Source organism: Cottoperca gobio, chromosome 7 (genome assembly GCF_900634415.1).
Source record: "Cottoperca gobio chromosome 7, fCotGob3.1, whole genome shotgun sequence".
Lineage (NCBI taxonomy): Eukaryota > Metazoa > Chordata > Actinopteri > Perciformes > Bovichtidae > Cottoperca > Cottoperca gobio.
Genome location: NC_041361.1, coordinates 9,298,400 through 9,320,605, shown reverse-complemented (window position 1 = coordinate 9,320,605; position 22,206 = coordinate 9,298,400). Strand labels below are relative to the sequence as shown.

The following is a 22,206-nucleotide window of genomic DNA, read 5'->3' as shown; positions in this document are numbered from 1 at the left end:
TTGTCACTTTTATCCTTAATGATATTAACATTTTTGTGACTCTTTCACTTCCAGTTGTTCTTGTTTTTTATTTATTAGCCTTAATTGTAACTACTTTATTTATTATTAAGTTTCTTATGTGTATTTTTATTTTATTTAAGCTATATTGTAATTGAGGTCTCTACCTGAATGTATTTCAAAATAAAGGTTCAATTTAGACCGTGAAAATTACTCTTATCACTTACACCTGCTATGAGCAATTTATTTTACGTCATATAACTTCCAATATCCTGAACAAGTTATGGATTTACAGGCGTGTACTATACAGTAGTGTATACACTCCAGGAGACTTAAGAATAAGGTATGTGACTGAATATTGAATGAACATTATCTGAAACAGATAGCAAAAGAATGGTTGATAAATATCAACCTTTGCCCTAAAGAAGCAGTATTGTGTCAGTTATAGTGTGTAGAAGTAGAGAAGCACATACCTGTCATTTAAACGTCCCTTCATTTTTCATACGAGTATCTTTTTCCCTTCAGTGAACATATTGTTTAAAAAAAAAACAACATACTGGAGAGCTGTCACATTGGAAAAAAACACCAAGCGTCCATTATAATTTATAGCAACATCAATCGGTGCACTTTTCTTTCCTTTAACATTGAGGAATAAGTAGAATTAATAGCAACGTTTGATTTTATGAGTACACCAAGATCTAATCACATGGATTTAATACCAATGAGATTATGTGACTGCGAAGGGGGGGACACTCTGCTTGTCACTTACACACGCTGATTACTTATAGAGAAGGTAAAGCTTCTACATGAAGGTGCTACAGATGCATGCTTCAGACTCCAGACCATTCTGACATCTTGGTAGTCTTTACAATTGAGGTGACAGCACCATCTAGCAGGCAGAATGAGAAGTGCCACCTATTGACGAGCTGAGTGAATAAAACGGTTCAAGAGGCGATAACATTAGAAAAAAACTCACCACTCAATACTAATGACTGAATGTTCCTCCTTAGATAGAGGAACAGGTTTTTACAGCAGACATTTTGACTTACCATTACACATCAAAGCAAATTCCTTGTATGTGAAAACCTGCTTGGCAATAAGCCAAATTCTGATTCTGACTTGTCATAGTACAAAAATTACAGGTGAGGACACTGACAATAAAGCAGCTAAATGGAGCAATCATTCATGTCCTCATTTACACCTGTGCTTTTTCTACAGGGACATGTGAAACTGAATTAAGTGGAAAAAGGACCATTTGGATTACGGCTGGATGATTTGAAAACTTTTGACACTCGTGCTTAAACTATAACTCCGTTTCGGCAGAGATGAAAACACTTTACCAAATATATATATATTTTGCTGCAAAATCCCTTTAACAAATAAAATAAATTGCATTCCGTTACTTCTTGTACCAACACTGATCGTCTTTTACTCTTTAATCTGATACTAACAATATGACCAAGCATTGACAGTTTGATACTTGAGTTAATGATGCATATGGAATTTCACTTAACTAATGAAGATATTTGTGATGTTATGAAGGATTATTTCTTCTCCCATGCAGCCAAGTGTTAGTATGAAGACTGTAAAGGCTACATGATTCTGCAAACACCATGTGATTTTATTGGTACAGCATAAAGGCACAGATTTAATTCACTGAGCAGAAATGACCAAAGGAGTGATGAGGCACAGCCAACCAGAGTACACTGATGGGAAAAATAAAAGAATAAACATTTTAGCTGACCACAGAGTGAATATGGTTATTTAAAACTGAACCAGTCGGCTTTTACTTTTATGGTCGAGACAAATCATTGTCACCTTCCACATAGTTAAAGACAACCCTGCCAGGAAAGGGTGTAATAGAGTCAAATAACATTTACTATATAAAAAATGCTGGTAGCAACCTGTACCAGAAACCAAAAACATTACATAGAACAAAAAGGAAAAAAAGCAAGTGTAAGCTGGATAATTTGTTAGTGTTATCAGACAAAAAAATCTACCCCAGTGCACTGTGGGAGACCTTAGTGTGGTCTGTACCATACATCATTTTGCATACATCCATAAAGATACAACCAAAACAACCCATCATTTCTGATGTTTAGAGTAACACTTCTAGCCGTGCTGGTAAAATACAAAAAAAAGATAGTTCATCTTTACAAAAACGAGTCTATTTACCTTGTTTTGGTTTATAAACAGTACCATTACAAGTGTAGTGTACACGTCCTATACATCAGTGCTCCTCAGGTTAAGGCTTTATGAACCAAAGCACATTCTTATCCCAACTCACGTGGAGGTAGAAATACTGCAGCGAGCCCACACGGTCAGAGTGAAAACAGTATTGTGTTAATGAACAGTAAAAGATCATTCTTTCATTCAAAATGCTGCTGACACTAAAGTGTGGACTGAATCTTAAACTAGCTCTGAACTACTTTGTTTCCAAAAAACAAGTGAGCCAAACTTAAACATTTAAAAAGGATGGCTTTCTTTACACTTTGACAATGTGTTTAAAAATATAAATACGACTTTTAGGTCTTGACATGTAGTGAATTGCATTCTGGGAAGAGGCACACTCATACAGTCTGTCATATAATCCTTAAGAGTTTTGATTAAACCAACTGGAGTATAATAATGATTCTCCACACCAAGCAGTGATAGAGGATACCCCCAATAAGGCTATTTATTTCCTACCTTACAGATACTACAAACTGTAGAAGAAATAGTAATTGTGGAAGAGTAACATTAACACTGTTTAAATGATTTGATTGCCAATCTATATTCAAACTCGTCTCACATCAGTCACACCTATGATGCAAATGCATATGCTTTGAAAACTCCCTGGAAATGAGAAGATAAATTTTTAGTGCACCACAGCTACATTACCATTGTATTTAATGTAAATGATGGAAGAATATCCCATAATAAACTTGATTTAATGTAGTTTAGCCCTTTCATTTGTGTGTTTTTTTTTATCATATGCTTGACAGTGAATTACATTTCTTATCAAAAAGAAAAACTAATACCTATAATGCACCGTGATATTTTGAGCCTGACATTGAGAGATGAGCTCAATCAGTTTCACCAGGTGAGACATTAAGGTGACTGAATAATTACATTGTATAACATCACAACACTCATTGATAATTACGACACAACTTGGTAAAAATCTATGAAAAACGTTAGTGTTTAAGTCATCGGATGTTTAAGAAATGTGTGCCTAGTTTGCAGTGATGGAAATGCATACACATAAAAACAACAGGTGTGACTATAGTGTGACTGTTGGTCTGTTAAAACAAGTGTGTGTTTAGAGTATAGGAGTGGGGATTCTGTGTGTTTGAGCTGGAAATAGTGTTTATGCTGTATGTATCAAAAAGTCTGTGGAGAGTCTCTGCATGCACGCAACGTGCAGCTAGTCGTTAACTAGTCGATAAACGTGGTACTGTGCTCCATGTTCACTAGTGGACACCTCGAACACAAAGGCGATGCACAGCAGAGTCTCTTGAGTTTCTCTGTTGGACACCACCTAGCAAGAGAAAGAGGAAAACATTGTGGAGGTCAGGATTTATTCATACAAACATACTGACAAACACCAGTGCTGAGATACTAATATAGGAAATAATTAAAGGGGCACAGACACACACACAGACAGAGACACACAGATACAGAGACACACAGACAGAGACACACAGATACAGAGACACACAGAGACAGAGACACACAGAGACAGAGACACACAGATACAGAGACACACAGAGACAGAGACACACAGAGACAGAGACACACAGATACAGACACACAGATACAGAGACACACAGAGACAGAGACACACAGATACAGAGACACACAGAGACAGAGAGACACAGAGACAGAGACACACAGAGACAGAGACACACAGATACAGAGACACACAGAGACAGAGACACACAGAGACAGAGACACACAGAGACAGAGACACACAGATACAGAGACACACAGATACAGAGACACACAGATACAGAGACACACAGATACAGAGACACACAGATACAGAGACACACAGAGACAGAGACACACAGATACAGAGACACACAGAGACACACAGATACAGAGACACACAGAGACAGAGACACACAGATACAGAGAGACACAGAGACAGAGACACACAGAGACAGAGACACACACAGACCTGTAGGATGGTGAAGTTCTCCAGTACACTGTTCATCATGTATTTCTCTGGCAGGTGTTTAAGCTTGTGGATGAAGTTAATCATATATTCACACATGGGCGAACGGTGGATGCGGAACACATACTTTCCCCCTTCCATGTGTGCATATTCTGTCTGAATGAGAGATAATCCACACATACAATTAAACCACATGTTAACATGATTGTATATGAAATCTTTTATTCCTACAAAAATAAAAAAGATAAAACTTCTTACCTCAACCTTCTCGACCACCTGCTTGCCAAAGGAGCAGACCTTTGTTGAGACACTGATGGTGATGTTTTCTGTTCCACTGTACTGGCTGCTCACACCGTAGAACACACCAGAGCCCTCCTCGATGTCGCTGCTCAGGTCCGCCTGAAACCAGCAGAAAAAGATGGAGCTGAGTGTCAAAAGAAAAGGAAGGAAGCCTACGACAAAGACAGATACACCCACCTCTTACGCATCTCTTCCTGCACATATCTGGGTCAGGAAGGATATACATTCAACATGTTTGGATACAAACAATGTGTTTTAGTGACTATGACTGTACCTAATGTATTGTTTTTTTTATTTTATTCAGAGCTTCTATTGGAGGTTTGAATGTTAGTTGTATTATGGTTTAAAAAGAATGAATAGACATTTTTGAATATCAATGTTGAATGAAGCTTTGAACTATTCAGTGCTGCCCTATGAATAAATCTGAATGTAAACATAACTTTTATTTGTTTACACTCCACAGGTCACCTTTAAGTAAAATACTGCTCAACAAGCAACTACAAATGAAGAATGTACACCCCTGCTCTAGCATCACATTGGATTTGCTTTCCCCCGTATGGTATAGCAGGTTGTGAACAGAGTTGTGTAAAACCAACTCAAACCATCTAATTCAATAACTGTGATAAAATATAATCTAAAAACTAGTATCCATGTTGGTGTCCAAGTTGTACAATTCCCTAATGATCTCCTGACTTCTTGTGATTGTTTATCAAATTCACTTTTCTGCATCATGCCTGTCAAAATACTCGGTTATTAAAAAAATCTAAACGTGAAGAATACTGGTTTTGTGTACTAACCCAGAACTTGACGAGGAAGAATGCGTTGTGCGGCCCTTTTTCATACAGCTCCTTCAGGCCTCCTTTCTTCTCAGAGAACTTGTCGTAAATCTGCCTCACATCTATGGACTCCAATACAGGGTCATTGTAGCCCGGGTTTGACGGGCCAATGAGTACGAATAGGTGTTTATACTGCAGAGAAGGAATAAGAAGTGATAAGAAAGAGGAGGAAAGATTTGGTTTTGGGGAGAAAAAAATGATAATGTTGTATTGTATAAATGTCTGTACCGTCTCCCTGTCTCTCTGGATCTCCATAAAAGCAGAGTACTCCAGTAGCCGTAGTTTTGCTGAGGCAATGGTTCTGTCTTGCCATACAGGAGCTGCTATAGCTGCAGGCCGTGGGGGAGGCAGGGGCTCATAGCCTACCAAACAACAGGAAAACACAATTAACATACCAATAATCATTGCCAATAACTCAAATCAGGGAGTTTGTGTTCACACTTACTGATGGGTGCAGGGACAGGGGCTGGTAGTGTAGTGTATGGTGGCTGTGCAAAGGGCTTGATGCTGCAAAAAGGAACCCAAAAATGAGCAACTGTACCAACTTAAGCACAAGACTTTATCCAGTTTAAAACAAAGAAAACAAACTAATCTGCCAGTGATACTTACTCCTGAGAATGTCCAGGCTGTCCTGGCATCGGGCCGGGCCAAAACTAAACAAAAGAAAAGAAGGGAAATGGGGCAGATAGTATTACTTGAGCTGTACCCAGAAGGTAGAAAAGAACAGATGAGAGTCTGTCTCTGTGTGTGTGTGTGTGTGTGTGTGTGTGTGTGTGTGTGTGTGTGTGTGTGTGTGTGTCTCACTCTGACTGGTGGAGGGAACGGAGTCTGAGGTTTCATTACACTAGCAGACACAATCTGAGCGGAGGAGAGGTTGGCTACTGTCTGCAGTGCCTTGTCTTTGGATACCTGGTCCTGAATGAGAAAGAAAAAGTAATACACAATGATAATGCTCCATCTTGAAAAATCTGCTAAAATTTAGAAGCAGCCAACCTTCAAGGCCAGTTTAGACAGCAAGCCAGCCAACATATTATACAGTATTTTAGCATGATGCAGTAACTATGAGGGAAGACAGGACAGAGTGCAAAGCAGATATAGTGAGATGCCAAAGCAGGAGGCGCACCAAGCTAGCAGGCTAGGAGTGCTAACTGGAGCCAGTATTTAACTAAAGCCACTAAAAAACAAAAGAGTAATGAGCAGGATTTTTGAGGCTGGCAGTAGAACTGCATTGTGGACTAGCTGTTATGTGATGCCAACCACAAAGCACAAAGCCTGAAGCAAAAAGATTGTAGTTGTATAACCAAAACTTACCAAGTTCATGGCCTATGGCAAAAAAGACACGTTATTAATTAACTTCAGTACATACAAAACAGCAGCAGGTCACAGATTCACTATTAGACAATGAGGAAAAACACCTTCCTCAGTACATACAAATCTTTGAAATGACTACACCCCTAACATACCATTGTCAAACACACTCATAACAAACCCGAAAAAAACTCATCTAACATTGACAAGACAAGATACATCCCATTAATCTCTGCTGTGGTAAAGCCGACACATGACGTTTATACAAGGAAATACACCGGCATGGAAATCTGAATATGTTCACCAAATGTGTATTAGAGTGCAGCAAGTTAAATGCCTTTGGTGCAAAATGATGTCACAAAGAAACCTTTATTACAGTGCATGGTAAAACCACAAGAAAACGACTTGAACAGGAAAGATATAAAAAGATCTGAGGGAAATATCTTAGAGTGAGAACGTGGAGATCAGAAATGATTTAAAAAGAGAAAACTGAAATTCGCCATAATGTGCACATGGATGAGGGGCACATTAAGAACTCCCTGCATGTCTGTGTGTATGCAAGCCATTTATATACATTACTACAGCCATGCACATGCTTTTGTCAACCAAGCGGTCTACTGAATCTAATGTAATAAACTGTCCACAGCCACAAGCCACTTAAACTAAGTAAACAGATCAACATTACTGCCATGCATTATAACAAAAACCTCTTCCCCACATATTATGATACACTAATACATTCAACAAATCAGACTTTTGCACTGAGCAACGCCAGGCAACATCAAATACAGACAGAAAGCGATGTTTGAAATTATAGCGAGTTTGTAAAGTCCGCCACGCCTCGTTCCCACAGCCACTAACTAATCGCCCTAATGATGGTATTAAATCATGCACCTAACTATTTGTAAACTGGATTTACACTTCTCCATTAAAAGCGTCCTGCCATAGATGACTATATAGGAATCCAGGCATTACATCAACACTAGATGGATATGTCATGCGTTATCATTTAAAATGTGCCTCCTGTTCGTACGTATAGCAGAGAAGCATAAATCTGGTATCAACTCGGACAAAGAAATCTGTGGTGATTTAATGTCGGGTTGGATTTTGGCCACATGCAGAGCGACGCAGCTAACCTGGTAAAGTCAGTGAGCGTGTGTACCTTGAGCTTAGACTGAATCTCACGAGACTTTCTCTTGACCAAGACTTGCAGGTGACTAGAGACCTGACGAAAGACAGGACGAAGGACAGAGGATGGGAGGAAAAAGGAAAGGAAAAGAAGAGGGGATGTGACTACAGAGGGAAGGGAGAGTTAATTCAGTGGGCACCCACCTTGATGCTGGTCTGGTATTCTCGTACCCTCTTACGTGCCAGAACCTGAATGTGACTAGACACCTATGAAGCCAGGGTCACCCCATGAAAAAACACACATTCACAGATTGAATTTGCAGTTAAAAAAAGCCATGATCCATTAATAATCAATTTAAAAAGGTGAATGGGTAAATGACAACAACATTTGAACAAACATTTCAGGAGATAAATAAGATGCACCAATCAAATCCTCTAATTGCATAACACACATGTACTGTAGTCTTCAAATCCATCTGGACATACCTGTTTGCGTGTGCGCGTCTTCCCTGTTCGTAGCTTGATATAGCGAGCGATCAGCTCATTTCGACCTAACATTGAGAAAGTAGTAGATAGAATCAGAACAGACAACTTAAACACAAACACAATTATTACAACCTTAATGTGGCTATGCTACCATAAATCATTATTATCTATTTTATTAGGTTTGCTTTACTTCAGCCTATATAGTTAACAGATATATTACGTTGGTAAAATAGGAGTTTAACATTTTTCCTAAAGGAACACTAAAATAAAAGACTCAGGCTTATATCCACATTACTAGGTCACTTAGTAGTGAATGGTTTCCTCTTGCTAGTAAAACTGTCTTAAGTCAATTTAGGCCCCTATGATTATTTAATATCGTTAGAAATCATCCATCGTCTACCGCTGACAAATTAAATGATTGCTTGATGTTGATGCACGGCAGAGCCCTTGCCTTTAAGTGCAAGTCTCTATTTCGGTTTGTATTTTACATCATTAATCTTCTTAAGTACACTCAGAGCACACCTGGTAAGACCCTGAGTACTTCATGTTTTTCAGCCTAGGGGTCACGGTGACATTGGTCGAAGTACGGGTCGAACTGGTTTAGGTTGTACTGAAATCAGAGCACAATCTTTGGTATGAAGCAGATGGAAGCAGATGGAGAGAGATGTGGAAACTTTTTCCATCCCATTTAAAATGAAGCCAGAATAATATGAAAGTTTAATGTGACTGCACTTTCAGTGTGAGATGATGGTGAGGCTACTGCATTCCACACACACACACACACACACACACACACACACACACACACACACGCACACGCACACACACACACACACACACACACACACACACACACAGTATGATGTACAACGTGTGCTAGTCAGATTTTGGCTCAGAGCTCCAAAGCAGATGGACATGTGATGGGAATGGAGGGAAAAAGAGAGGAGAGGTCACCATGAAGTTAACAGACTGCACGGTCAGCTCTTTCTTTCTCTGCCCCCCCCCCACACACACACACACACCTGATGATCTGCTTGACTCTAAATCGTAACTGGTGAGCAACTCACTATTCATCAGGCTGCAGATGTCAGGGTTAGAGAGAGGCCAAAGATAAAGGTTACCAAATGAAGCCTTACAGACCGATTCCACAGCTTTAATCATTTAATCACACATGCGCTAACATCATCGACATCACCATCCTTCTTTCTGGGAAGTGGTGTGATGCTATAAGGACTTAGGTCACATCAGGCTGACTCGGCTCTATGGAGTTACCAGAACCCACATTTCCCTAAAAACAACAACAGGGTCTGACTCAGACCAAGCAGTCTGCTCCAATTCCCAAAACAGGACACATGCACTTTCCTGCAGCCTTTCACTAATCAACATAAAGAGTAACACTTTTTCCATCAAGTAAACTTGTGTCCCATTTGTTTTAATGTGTGTAATTTACACCTTGAATCAAGAACAGAAGTTGGGAATTGTGTTAATAGATTAAGTAACTATGCTTCTTTAATAATCCTTTAACTTCATGTAGTTCTCTCTGATTCTCCCCTCATCTAAGACATAAATCAAGCTTCATTTTTAACCTATTTGCTTACTAGGTGAAATTAGGAATTTTAACTTATTTGGTCATTATTTCAATGGGGTTTAAAAAAAACAAACAGAAAATGACCAGATCCGCAAGGTGTCTTTCAAATATCAAGCTGCATATTTCCCTTTGGACCAGTGGAGTATGACGCTCTCACAGCAGGGTGTGAAGAGGCCCTGCCAAATATGTATTTGACAATCTGCATGAGTCTTTGACCTGACTTGAGTTATTCCCATCTGTAAATAGAAACCCGCACCAAAGAAATTCAACCACATCCCGAAACAGATTTCATATAGAAAGCCGTATGACTTTGTTCACCAGGGCCTGTATTTACCAAACTGCTAGAAGTAAAATGTGGACTTTTAACTCCCATCGCAAACTTGAGAATGAAAGCGATTTTTATAAAAATATCTTTGAAATCCTAAATTTAAAAAAGACGTGTTTTGGAGGAACTGTACACAAGATCATTGGTCATGATGAATAATATTTCAGCAAAAGCAATATAAATAATTTAGAATGTTTCCATTTACAACCAACATCCATCTTTTTAATCCCCATTTGTACATTTACATATTATGAATAAATTAGTATGAATGTTGATTCACCTTTTAATTGCTACCAATTACACCAAGAATTAACAGTAAGACAGATGTTATTCATATTCTTTGCTGCTAGAAGCGGTAGGGGCTTTTTTACTTCCAAATGATCTCTCTAAAAGCAGTGGTTCCCAAACGGTGTGCCGTGAGACAAATCCCGGTGTGCTGCGGGATTTTGAAACAATTAGGCCTATTGCATTTAACTATACACAAGGTTTGTAATTTACTTCAGTGTTTCCCCTAGGTTTACTGCTCTGGGGGGATGCTGCCTGGGCTGGATGAGGTCCGTGTGTGTCGGTTCGGAAGAGCAGAGACTGTAAATACGCAAAGTAATTGAAACGTGCACATAAATTAGATAAATAACATAAGCGTGTTAAATGTGAAAAGTGAGTTGTGAATATTAAAAACTAAACAAAACTTGAATTTCAGGGGGGGCGGGGGTTTCCGTTGGAGGAGGGTGGGTGGGTGCAGGGCAGGGAAGCACTTGTCTGTTTTTTGTTGTTGTTGTTGTTGTCCTGCATTTTAGCGCCTTGAGTTTGCTTTTAGCTTTGAAAGGCGCTTTACAAATCCAATTTATTATTGTTATTATTATTATTATTATTATTATTAATGTACTTTATCGGTACTTTGTCCTACACACTTATTTCACAATAGGTCTTATATGCTTTGGCCTAAATACAAATAAAACAATCAAGAAAAATAAATCTGTCAACGTGAACCACGTTTTAGCCATATTTCCATAGTGGGAAATATTAGAGTGTGACACATCAAAGGCTCTCGGCTAGTGTGAAGGAGAATAGCTTCTTACAAGGACTAAATAAATGTCCACAGAGTGATACCAGTGATACTATGTGTTAGAGAGGGGATTCTGCCCAGATATGAATACCGGTGAGCCTTGAGATTTTGGCTTGGTCTTTGGTGTGCCTTGGCCAAAGAAAGTTTGGGAACCACTGCTCTGAAGAGTACTTCTGATGAATAAAGTCTCCAATATATATTGTGTCATTTAAAAAAAGGTTGACACAATACAAGAACACCAACATGATACTAAACTATCATCATTACGCAGCCTCCGTTTTATCCGTGCCGCCCTGTGAGTGCAATCTGAGCAAGTGATCCGTCTGCTGGTCTTCCTAATTTGGGAACACATGCTTGGACCATAATCGTGGGTGACATCATGGTAGTTACATATGACAGAGCACAGAGGCTGGAGCTCAACTATTACTGGACTAGTTTAGCAGGAAGGAGGTGCATACTTCGATGCATAGGAGGTAAAAACTAAGTAGAGTCTGGGATTTTGCATATTGTAAATTTAGTATATCTGTTTAAAAAGTACTCTCTTCCTGGCTCCCAGGACTTTAATTCATCTGTAAAACTAATACCCTCGGCAATATGCCTATTTAGGACCTAATGATATTTATTTTTTATTTCTGTATGAATTTTACAAATACAAAACATTTTTAAAACAGAAATGAGGTATTGAAAGTGTCTTAGAGTACTGTAATTAGAGGCATTGACTCAAAAGTAAAAAAAAAAAGAGAGAGAGCCCAGTGGGTTAATGTGAGCGTGGGGATTATGTTCAGTGTGTGTGGAGTTTTCCAACGTGTGAATGTGTATACCAGTGGGACTATCCTTGTTTATTCAGAAGGAAGTGGGGGTGGTCAACACAACGAGCCCACACTTCCACAAAAGGAGAAAATGCTGCAACGTAAAAACAAACTTTCCCTTTCTGTCGCATGGGAGCGCATATCTCGTTTCCCTCAAAACACACACTCACAAACGCATGACACAGGCTGCTGCAGGCGGGAATGCCATCCCTCAGCCAAAAAAAAAAAGAAGAGAAAAATGCTAGGAATGTTGGGTGCCAGCCAAGTCCTTCAATAAGGTAGGAAGAAACGGTCAAAATACATCAACGCTCTACTCACAGGCAGAGTCCTGAACAGATCCTTATAAAAATAAACACTACAACGCTGGTTATGCAGTCCCATACGACATACTCTAAGAAATTAATCCCCAGGGGAATGAGCAGACAATTTATTCATTTGCTAACCTTAACCTGACCTGAAATGTCAACCTGCTCTAGCTTTTGACCCTGTCGGAGCTAGCTGCCCTTTAACCTCAAAGTTAAATAGCCCTCTCCTAAAATACCTAAAGGCAAATCACCTGGGCACAAACTAAGAGGTCTTAACAAGAAAGATCTCTGGAATGGATCACCACTGCACTTTCTTGGAAAATCAAACTAGATCGAGAATAAAGTTTCAGTTTTATATCATTCTGTAAAACAAAAGACTGATAGAGTGTGAGTAGTTTGGCAATATTGGCCCTTAGACTTATAGTTATGTTTACGAATCAGTGTCAATTGTACAGCTTGCAAACAGGCACTCCAGTAAACTCATGAGTCTTATACAAGATTTATTTGAAAGATATTTCTTGGGCTTTTTTGACTTGATAGCTGAAGACAGACTGGAAACGGAAAGAGCGATGCGAGGATGACATGCAGCAACGTGTAGCTGAAAGTTATTACATCATTATTGTGTTTTATAAATGTGTTTTGAGAGGCCACAGTGACCAGTGACCACCAATTCTAGTCCAAGTGGACATTTGTGCCAAATTTGAAGAAATTCCCTCAAGACGTTCCTGAGATACTGTGTTCACGAGAACGGGACAGAAGGACTATGGATGTCACGACACCAGAAACTTTGCGATTCTTGATGCTAACTCCATACCACGGTAACAAAACAAAAAAACAACATGTACTTACATGTAAACAATGTTTTCTTTAAAATGGTAAGTGGCTTTCCATTACAGTAGATTACATTGCAAGTCTCACTTCCTAATGAGTGCTGAAATGGTTGATATGTATTGTAATTTAAAAGTGAGCTAGACATCCCTTATCAAACAAAAAGGATAGATAGGATGGATAGGACGGCTGGATAACAAATAATTTAGGACAGAAATGACCAGGTCCTCACCATACATCTTCCCTTCGTCTGAAAGTATGATCTTCCTCCTGCCGCAGGGAGGGTAGATGGCCAGAGCTTCATGAAAGCTCTGCTCAATGTCTGGACTCCAGACTCCCTCAGGGTCGCCGTCCAATCCACGGTCCGGCCCGTCTCCCACTCCTTCTCCATCGGCACCCTCCTCCTGCGCCCCGTCAGGGCTACCACGGCAACTCCACTCCGACGCAATGATGACGGCTCCTGGCCACAACACACCTAAGACATACAGGACAAGACATTTTTGAGATTTTTTTTTCCATCTTAGTTAGTGCTGCTACGCATGTCAAACTTTCCGTTCTCGCATGGGATGCCATTTTACAACCATGGCAGATTTACTACTCAAAATGAATAGTAATTTTTCAAAAAACGGATTCTTGATTTCACATAGGAGGTAGAAAAAAGCAGCATCATCATTTAACCTAAATTAGCTCCACAATTGAATGTTTTAATTTGACTCTTTTTAAAACAAGCACCCTGTAAAAAAGGTCTTATATGAGAACATGAGAGACAGCGACAGCTGAGACTAAAGCAGACAGTAAGTCCTAGTATTGCAAGTATACGAGTTTGGCTGTTATTTTGTTCTCATGTAACGCTGTCTGCATAGTTTGTTAAATGCAGCCTTATCATGGTTAACTATCGCTGTGCTCGTCTTGAATCCAGGTTTCAAGGCGCGTTTTCTCCCATATTAAAAAAGCATTATACCAAAATCTACCACAATGCGAGAGCGTATTTGTTTTGATAGCTGATGAATATAGACCAAAGAAAGGCACTGCAATCAGCATGGTTTAAAGAAATTAATGCAGCTGTCTATTGGATCTTTTGAAAAAACGGTGCAGCTTTAAATCATTTGTTAACGCAACATATACACATCCTAAAGTGTATAGTCTGTGTACTAGTAATAATAAACTAAATACATTTTTGTGGATACAGAAATTTTGGGGTTTTTTCAACCTCTCCAAAGAGCTGGAACTCACCAGCACACACTGCTGCCCACACAATAGCAGCCTGGAAATCTATTTTGTTTCTTTAAAAAAAAGAAAAACATGATCTTGAGCTTAAATTGAATGGGCATGTCAAGCTTTTGTAAGCAACATACATAAAGACCCTAACTCCTGGCTGGATATCTTTTAAAATGTGTGAGAAAAGGGCACAGAGCTTAACTACATACTGTATGTGATAAAGTTATAAAATATTATAAAAATATAAAACTACAAGACACAATCAATCAAGACTAAGTATTAGAGCGTAATTCTCAGGTGTCTAAATCTAATGTGCCACTGGACAGAACGAGAGAGAAGCATTAGAGTTTAAACTATTTGTCAATTAATCAATTTATTCATTAGTCAATTGACAGAAATAATTCCTAAGAGTTTCTAGGTTTTCAAATGTGAAGATTTGCTGCTTTTATTGCAGTTTTTCTACTTTCAGACATTTTATAGACAAAAAAAATGAATTGAGAAAATAATTGGCAGATTAATCGATAATGAAAATGACCATTACTTTCAGCCCTCGTATTTATGTAACCATGCAAACTGGATATAATTAAGCAAACTTAACTTTATTTTTTATATTCAGAGAGCATTATTTTGAAGAGGGCCTTACTATTATCAATATTAGTGGTTCTTACCACTCAAACCTACAAACTTTTAATAAACAAGAGAAAATAACTTCATGCCATCATTGAGGTTCCTAAATTGTACATGCTTGCAAAAATAAAATCAAGCCTCTAAAATTTATGAATGAGGCCCAATGACAGGCAGGTCAAAACATTCTAAAGTGGTCCCGCAATTGTTAAATTACATAGAACACATTGTGATGGACGGACGGGACCAGGATTAACGTTGCGGCTGCCGAGAATGGCGACAGATATCTTGGACCACAAATTTCTCCACACTTCACCAGGAGCGAGATCAGATTCATCTAAAGTTGTTTACAGCCTCCATGGGCACAGGGTGTATTAATAGCCCTGGCATTCGGGGTTAAAGACCCGACAAGCAAAATGGCAAAACCATACGAGTTTGTAAATTTACAAAAGTCACTGGCCATGAAGTCAGTACCAGTTGGTCTAGCTATTACGGTTACACTAGTTAGTGATAGCGAGACCAGATAGTAATTTTCCTTTAGCTAACCGTCCTAGAGAAACTACTTTAAAAAGGCAGTACTTGAGCTATATGAACTTCCCAGAAGCCTGCAACTTTAGGCCACATGAGGAAATTACACATTCTTTTGTTATTGTTGAGGATGCTCCAAGTCTCCTCAAACTCAAGTACATATATGCGACATGAATGCTGCCTGGTGTGTAATGTTTTCCAGAGTGTGGCTAACATGGTCCCGGCCACAAAAGAACCACAGAGTATCAGTGTGGTCGCAAGAGCTTCCCCTGCTGTGGTGGGCTTATTGGACACACTCAGGGTACAGGGCCTTCCCAGTTTCAATCACTGCTGACAGGACTGTGCTGTTTCCATAACGATCAGACAGACCCTGGTGAGATGGTTAGGAAAGAGCGATGCCTGAAACAACATTGTGATATTCAAGGGTGACTTGAAAGTTTTACTGTGTGAGAAGTCAGCTCCGGGGAAGATGTTTGTTTGTCCTGACTGGATCTGATTAACCTAATACATACAAATTATTGTTTTAATCACCCTGATACTTCATGACCTTTTTGGATTATATTAGAATTGATTATAAGGAGTGTTATAACAGTTTGAGTTAGGCCTTTCTGGGGTATAAATGACTTTAAGCATAAATCACATCACTATACAACAGAGGTTCCCAACCTGGGGGTAAATCTGATTACATTTTCAGAATTGTCAAATCTTTGCCTCTTTTTATTTATACTTCAAACTTTTCTCTATTCTGGCCTTTAAAAGGAAACAATACGAGATGGAAACTTCCCACTGGACTACTCAAAGCTTATGTCCACACTAAGGTGAGGTACCATATGTATACAATTGTTCAATTTTAGGGGGGGTCAAAAGGTACAAACGTTGGGAACCGCTGCTATATAAAATATCATAATGTACATTTTCTTTGTTTGATAAAAAGAAGAAGATTTAAATGTGTTAATGCAACATTAAACACACGGTTATGTGTTGTAATAACAATGCTGTATGGTAATTTCCGTATGTTGTCACCCTAATGAGAATGTAAGCTCAGTTTGAAACTTTTGAATTACCACTTTAATACTTATCTTCACTTAGGGTTTTAATAAGGTCAGAGCAACAAAAACAAAACAACCCAAACAATGAGGAGGTAAAACCTATGCCAACAAAAAAAAGTGTTAACTTTGATTAAATCACTTCAGTCAACTCAAACGTGGAAACTACATTTACTGTCGATAACAACTCAGCCAAAAATCCCACCTACAAAAGACAATAATGTTCTGTTTTGATTGACACATTTCAATAATAATAATGATGCAGCCCAGTACAACATCACTACTAACTACAACATCAGTAATACAAACTGAACATTATCATCTAATAAATGTAGAATGTGTGGCATACCGATCGTATTAGATTGCATAATAAAGTATAAAAGTACCTAATAAAGTGGCTATAGAGTGTAAATCAAGAGTGTATTGTCACTGCTGAGTATTTTGGCTAATATTTGGGAAATCGGGAAACTGAAGCATCACAGCCACAGCTTTGTCATTTACCAGAGTCGTGGTGATGCAAAGTTAAGGCATATGCGGCCCTGCCAGTTTTAATATAACGTTAGCTCCCAGTGGCCAAAAGGTCAGATGTTTTAGTGCATTGAGGAGCCAGTAGAGCATTGAGCTAAATAAAGCTATAAGCTCAGCAAACACTGCCAAGACACATGCACATTACAGCTGCATCTGTTCCAACGAGAACAGTGACATTATGAATAACCAAGCTAGATCTCATCACAGTACTTTCAGATTTACGTGGCCACCTCAGCTGACTACTAACGATACTTAAGACTATACATAGACTAACAAAAGGTGGTTTTTCCTCCTCTGACTTATGCTGTAAGACCAGTAAGACCAGTCCAACATGTTGGTGACACTTTCACAATGACAAGAAGTGAATCACATTTGCTAGCATGTAGAGGGAAAAAACAAAATCACATTCAACGGTTGGAAGCCGTTTAGCCAACTGTGAGTTAGCGAAATCTGCCTTTGATCCAAAGTGTAACAAAACTTACATGTAACTAAGCCTAGCAGTTGTTAAAAAGCCGCACAAACACTTTGAAGTGTTAGAAGAAGTGTTGTTTTCTATATTTTAGTGGATATTTCACATACAAACCACTGATAACGCACTCGAGCTGGCATGCTAGTTAGTTAGCTTGCGGGCTAATAATACCTCAACAAACTCCAAACTAAGTCCGAGAGACGCCTAAAAAGTCACTGCAATTACAGCAACGAGAGGCTGTGTAAATAAATGAGGAACTCCCTGCTAATCACAAGAGGCTCTGATTCAGCAAAGCGGCAGCGGGAAAATGCGAAATATGTAAAATATCCCAAAACTTCAGGCACACACGAAGCGGAGCAGCTGCCGCGGCATGAAAGTTGCAGCACACAACAAAGAACTATCTGAAAGCGCACTCACCTCACAATGGCTTTCCTGCCCTGCTGTTACAGGCTCACACTCCTCCCCGTATACTTTAGTTTCTAAAGCAGTTTTGCTTCATGTATCGCAAGTATTTCCTCGGTAAAAATAATCGTGTTTGACAGAAAAAGGCGGAATGCCAAGTATGAGTTTGGTATGAAATCAACGCGCGGAGGAAAACGCACAGAGGCGTGGCGTCGAAACACGCGCACACGCAAAAGTTTTGTGGGTCCCAACGCAAACTCCTCCCATGAAACCAGACTCCTGGTGGAAGAGAAAATAGAATAGAGAAAGGTGGTAGTGTTGCGTTTATTGTTCTCTTTCACAAAATATAAGCTACATACTGTGTCTTTATAGTTAAGGATGACCTCTGCTCCTGCAGCTGCCCAGATATTCCACTTTCACTGTGTAGTCTACATACTGTATACGCACTTATAATGTCTCTTCTGACGGTGGAGGAAGAAGTAGACTACTAAACATACTTTATTACAAGTTAAAGTACTTAAGGTATCAAAAGTAAAAGTATTCATTATGCAGAACCACGCCTTTCAGAGAGCTAGTTAATGATAGCTTATTGTGCGACCTATTTGATGTTATTTAATGTTGTACTTTTAAACTTATTTTAAGTACTTTAAACACCACTGGGTAGTTTAACAGTACTTTGCTTTACACTAAAGGGTCCTAAATAGGTTGTAACCTCTGGGGCAACCAACTGTGAACTATATTTAATGAAAAATATGAAAAGTCTTATGTTGCAGAAACTAAGGCTAAGACTAAGGCAAGTAAAATGTCAAAAATATGTGTATATTACAGTCAATAACAATTTCGTTACCATCCTAAATGGATTAATTAATAACCTTCATTACGAAGTAATTTCTTAATAGGACCAATGTCAGTCCATGAACCCTGCACAGCAGTTTTCCTACATTATTTAAATTGTATATTATTTAATATAATAATAATAATAATAATAATAATAATAATAATAATAATAATAATAATAATAATAATAATAATAATAATAATAATAATAATATATAGGCCTATAAAAGTTTTCTTTGATGAGGGAACCATTATGGTATCAGGAGGGTGACATGACATATTCAACAAACTTTATCGCTGGCACCTTGTGTACATGACTGACACACTTCACCCCATCCGACCATTATTTATTAAAATATATTCTTTCCTAATTTTCTATTCACATTCTTCACATGAGAAGACATGTTTATTATAAGTCCCCTTATAATGTCACATATCACATAAGATTGTGAAACTATACACCTCATAGTGACGTGCCGGCACACTGGATGGGGGGAGAGGGCTGTCAAAGCTGCTAAGGGATCCAAATAGGCTTGGGTCAGCCCTGGTTAATGATTCCCATCACCAACAGTATTACTCTGCCACAGACAAGGTGAGAGTAATTAGAGGAAAATACCCTGCTTATGCAGCAGACACGTAACAGTGATTCTATTGTAAAAGGAGATGTAATGGCCTCTGAACGAAATGTCACGAGACTGACAAAGAGACTTAAGCACTCTTATTCTCAACATGCCCCTCAACTGCTGACAATAAGCTCCTGTTTAATGCTACAGATTAAAGACTGACATATGAGCTGGACACATGGCCACTAGAGAGCAGTATGACCATACTGATGGGTATTTCAGAGGACTAGTAGGAAATACTTCATACTGATTAATGACAAAAATGGATGACATTTACAAGTATTAAGCAAGCTTGTTATAAGTGTTTTGTTTTGTTTTAATTGCTGTGAGTTTATGAAATATGCTCAGAACACAGAGGACCATTTCATCTTTTAGTTGGATTAAGATGAATGACCTAGCCAAAACTTTATTATTAAAATAAAACTGTACATATATTAGGAACCAATTAAATTGATGACGACAATTACGCTAACAATGATGACTTACTCATATGTACGGACTGGTGATCGATGGAGTGCCTCAGAGGGAAATATATACGGTAGATGACAGATTGCCTAACATCAGTTGGATTTCCCTGGTTTCTTTTTTGGCATGTGCAAACATGTCTATATCTCAACCTGCCTATACAAAGTTTTCTCTCGTCCCCAGAGAGGTCTGCGGCATCAGTGGAGATCAGGTAATCAGAGTTAGCTCCTTTCCTTTCCCAGCTTCTAGAAAGGGAAAACAATGGAATTTAAAATTTGAAAACTGTTAGAAATAATAGTTACAATGCTTCTTGGCATTGGCATGAATTTTGAAGGGGTCACCTCCCTCCTTTTTATTATTGCCCTGTTCAAATACAGAACGTATATGGGAGGCAAGCTTCAATCTGCCTCTCTTTTCCTTCAATACTTTCCACCTCTGTCTCACTCACTCAGGAACTGGCTGGAGGGCAGACTCTTAATTTCGGTCTCCAGGGTGGTTAGGCTGCTCTGCATACTGGAAACAAAGAAGAAGACATTAAATCATCATTCCAGTGATCCCTCTCTTCTTCAGTCTTATTTTTCTTGTCATCACCTTTGCCTGACTTTATATTGATATTTGACACTTTGATCACTTAGTAACCTAGATATAATACAAATGAATCATGGCTGTCTAAGGCCCTACAAATACAGTAATACTCTCACACAACTACACTTGACAATATCCATCTATATAATCCAGTACCTCCTGATAGTCTACTAAAATCTTTCTTGTGTTCCCCCCTAATCATTTTTTGGGTTGTCTCCAATGTCTTATATACCTCATGTGTCGACAACTGTTTTCTTCTCTTGTTTTTCTGCTTAATGGATGAAGTTTAAAATAAAGTAAAATGAATACAATGGAACTACTGGTTTTCAGATAATTCTACACAACTGTCGGTGATATATCCTTATTAGTGTGGATTTATTTTGCATAAATTGTAGCTGGGATACACTGTTTGCATCTTATATTAGAAACAAATCACACACTTGCAAAGGAATTAGCAGGAATAAACAAATAAAACAGCATGTGCTATTCAAGCATTTCCTTTGCAGCTCACAAAATGCATGTACACATGTTTGCCACTAGATGGGGCGCATCATCTTTCTAGAGTGAAACTGCGATTGAAATTTTGAGTGAAACCGCTCAAGATGGTAGTTTAATCAGAGCCAGTGACAGTGGAATAATCTATCATGGATTTTTTTTAAAGAGCAGATGTTTTTTGATCTTTTATGTTGTTTAACTATTTACTTGTTTTGTCCCTCCAGCAGCTAGCAAAGCATCTCAGCCAGGTGAGCAGGAGTTTAGCTTTATAAAGGAAATATTCCTTTATAATGCTAGTAGCTTTAAGCTAGTAGCTTTAAGCTAGTAGCTACTAAGAATGCATCTACATCATTTAGAGAAAATATGTTGTGGGGTCTGATTATTCTGTGTGTCAGGATTGGATATTATAAAACAGATTTTGGCATTGTATAAAGGATGTTAACTCAATAACTGAGGAATGCCTTTACAGTATTTTAGCTAAAGTAGGCATATTAGCTGATGCTTATAACAATTATGGCAGAACATCATAAGGAAACATTAGAAGACATTTTAAAAGAGTGGTGGAAACTGGTGCTTTAAGGTTGCTTCATGAGAAACCATAAAATAAAACCTAATTAATTATTGATTAACTCAAAAGATAATAATAATAATAATAATAAATGATAATTAGGTACATTAATAAAGCAGTGTACATTAAAACTAGTTTAGAGAAAAAACATTATTAAATGATTAGGTGACATTACAGTATTAAAACCCTTGTGGACCAAGTTAACTTAAGTAAATCAGTAACAATGGTCATATGTGTGTGCGTGTACTTATGAAACTGAGGGGCCCTCTTGGCTTTATCTTTAAAAAAAATGTAAATATTTGGCGTTTCAAATGTTCTAGTGTGCATGTTAAATCTGATCATGCTCATGCTGATACCAGGAGATAACAACATGAGTGTGTCCCTGGGTGAACTGGGTGTGAGCACAAAAACACACTGTTATCAGACTCAGCTGTCACACTCAGTTAAAGGCAGACTAACATCACAACTGTGGCACAGCCGTTTGAAACTCTGTTTGATGTCTCGAGCCATGATAAGCTTTTATTTTACATAAGATCTACTGTGTAATGCTTGACTGTTGCTTATTATAAATGCTGAAGGAATGTCACAAACCTCTCTCTTCCTGTATGAAATATAAATGGTTGCTGTGCATTCAGAGTACATCTGGTGCCGCAACTGTACAGTACAGTCTAGCTGTGTGACTA

General features: G+C 38.5%; 1 protein-coding gene across 3 annotated transcripts; it reads right to left on the bottom strand.

Annotated features, from left to right (window-relative positions):
* Nucleotides 1-1,597: 1,597 nt before the first annotated feature.
* On the bottom strand, nucleotides 1,598-18,166 carry tead3a (TEA domain family member 3 a). 3 transcript variants are annotated; one of them, XM_029435554.1, is made up of 13 exons: nucleotides 17,966-18,166; nucleotides 13,368-13,610; nucleotides 8,215-8,279; nucleotides 7,933-7,995; nucleotides 6,604-6,615; nucleotides 6,097-6,207; nucleotides 5,902-5,945; nucleotides 5,738-5,799; nucleotides 5,521-5,654; nucleotides 5,254-5,424; nucleotides 4,415-4,555; nucleotides 4,160-4,312; nucleotides 1,598-3,517 (listed from the first exon to the last, which is right to left on the bottom strand). In XM_029435554.1, exons 2-13 carry the CDS (start codon nucleotides 13,372-13,374, stop codon nucleotides 3,404-3,406), a joined length of 1,077 nt encoding a protein of 358 aa, XP_029291414.1. In that variant the 5' UTR covers nucleotides 13,375-13,610; nucleotides 17,966-18,166; the 3' UTR covers nucleotides 1,598-3,403. The 3 variants fall into 3 exon arrangements, with proteins under 3 accessions (XP_029291414.1, XP_029291416.1, XP_029291415.1); XM_029435556.1 differs by lacking the exon at nucleotides 6,604-6,615; XM_029435555.1 differs by lacking the exons at nucleotides 13,368-13,610; nucleotides 17,966-18,166 and having other exon boundaries at nucleotides 8,215-8,286.
* Nucleotides 18,167-22,206: the final 4,040 nt, after the last annotated feature.

Bases quoted from the DNA above. Each gene is read 5' to 3' on its own strand.
- tead3a (XM_029435554.1), bottom strand. The intron at 5,800-5,901 runs GTAAGTATCACT...TCCTTTTTGCAG, and splicing joins CAGCCTGGACATTCTCAGGA to CATCAAGCCCTTTGCACAGC. The intron at 5,425-5,520 runs GTACAGACATTT...CCTTCTCTGCAG, and splicing joins TCCAGAGAGACAGGGAGACG to TATAAACACCTATTCGTACT.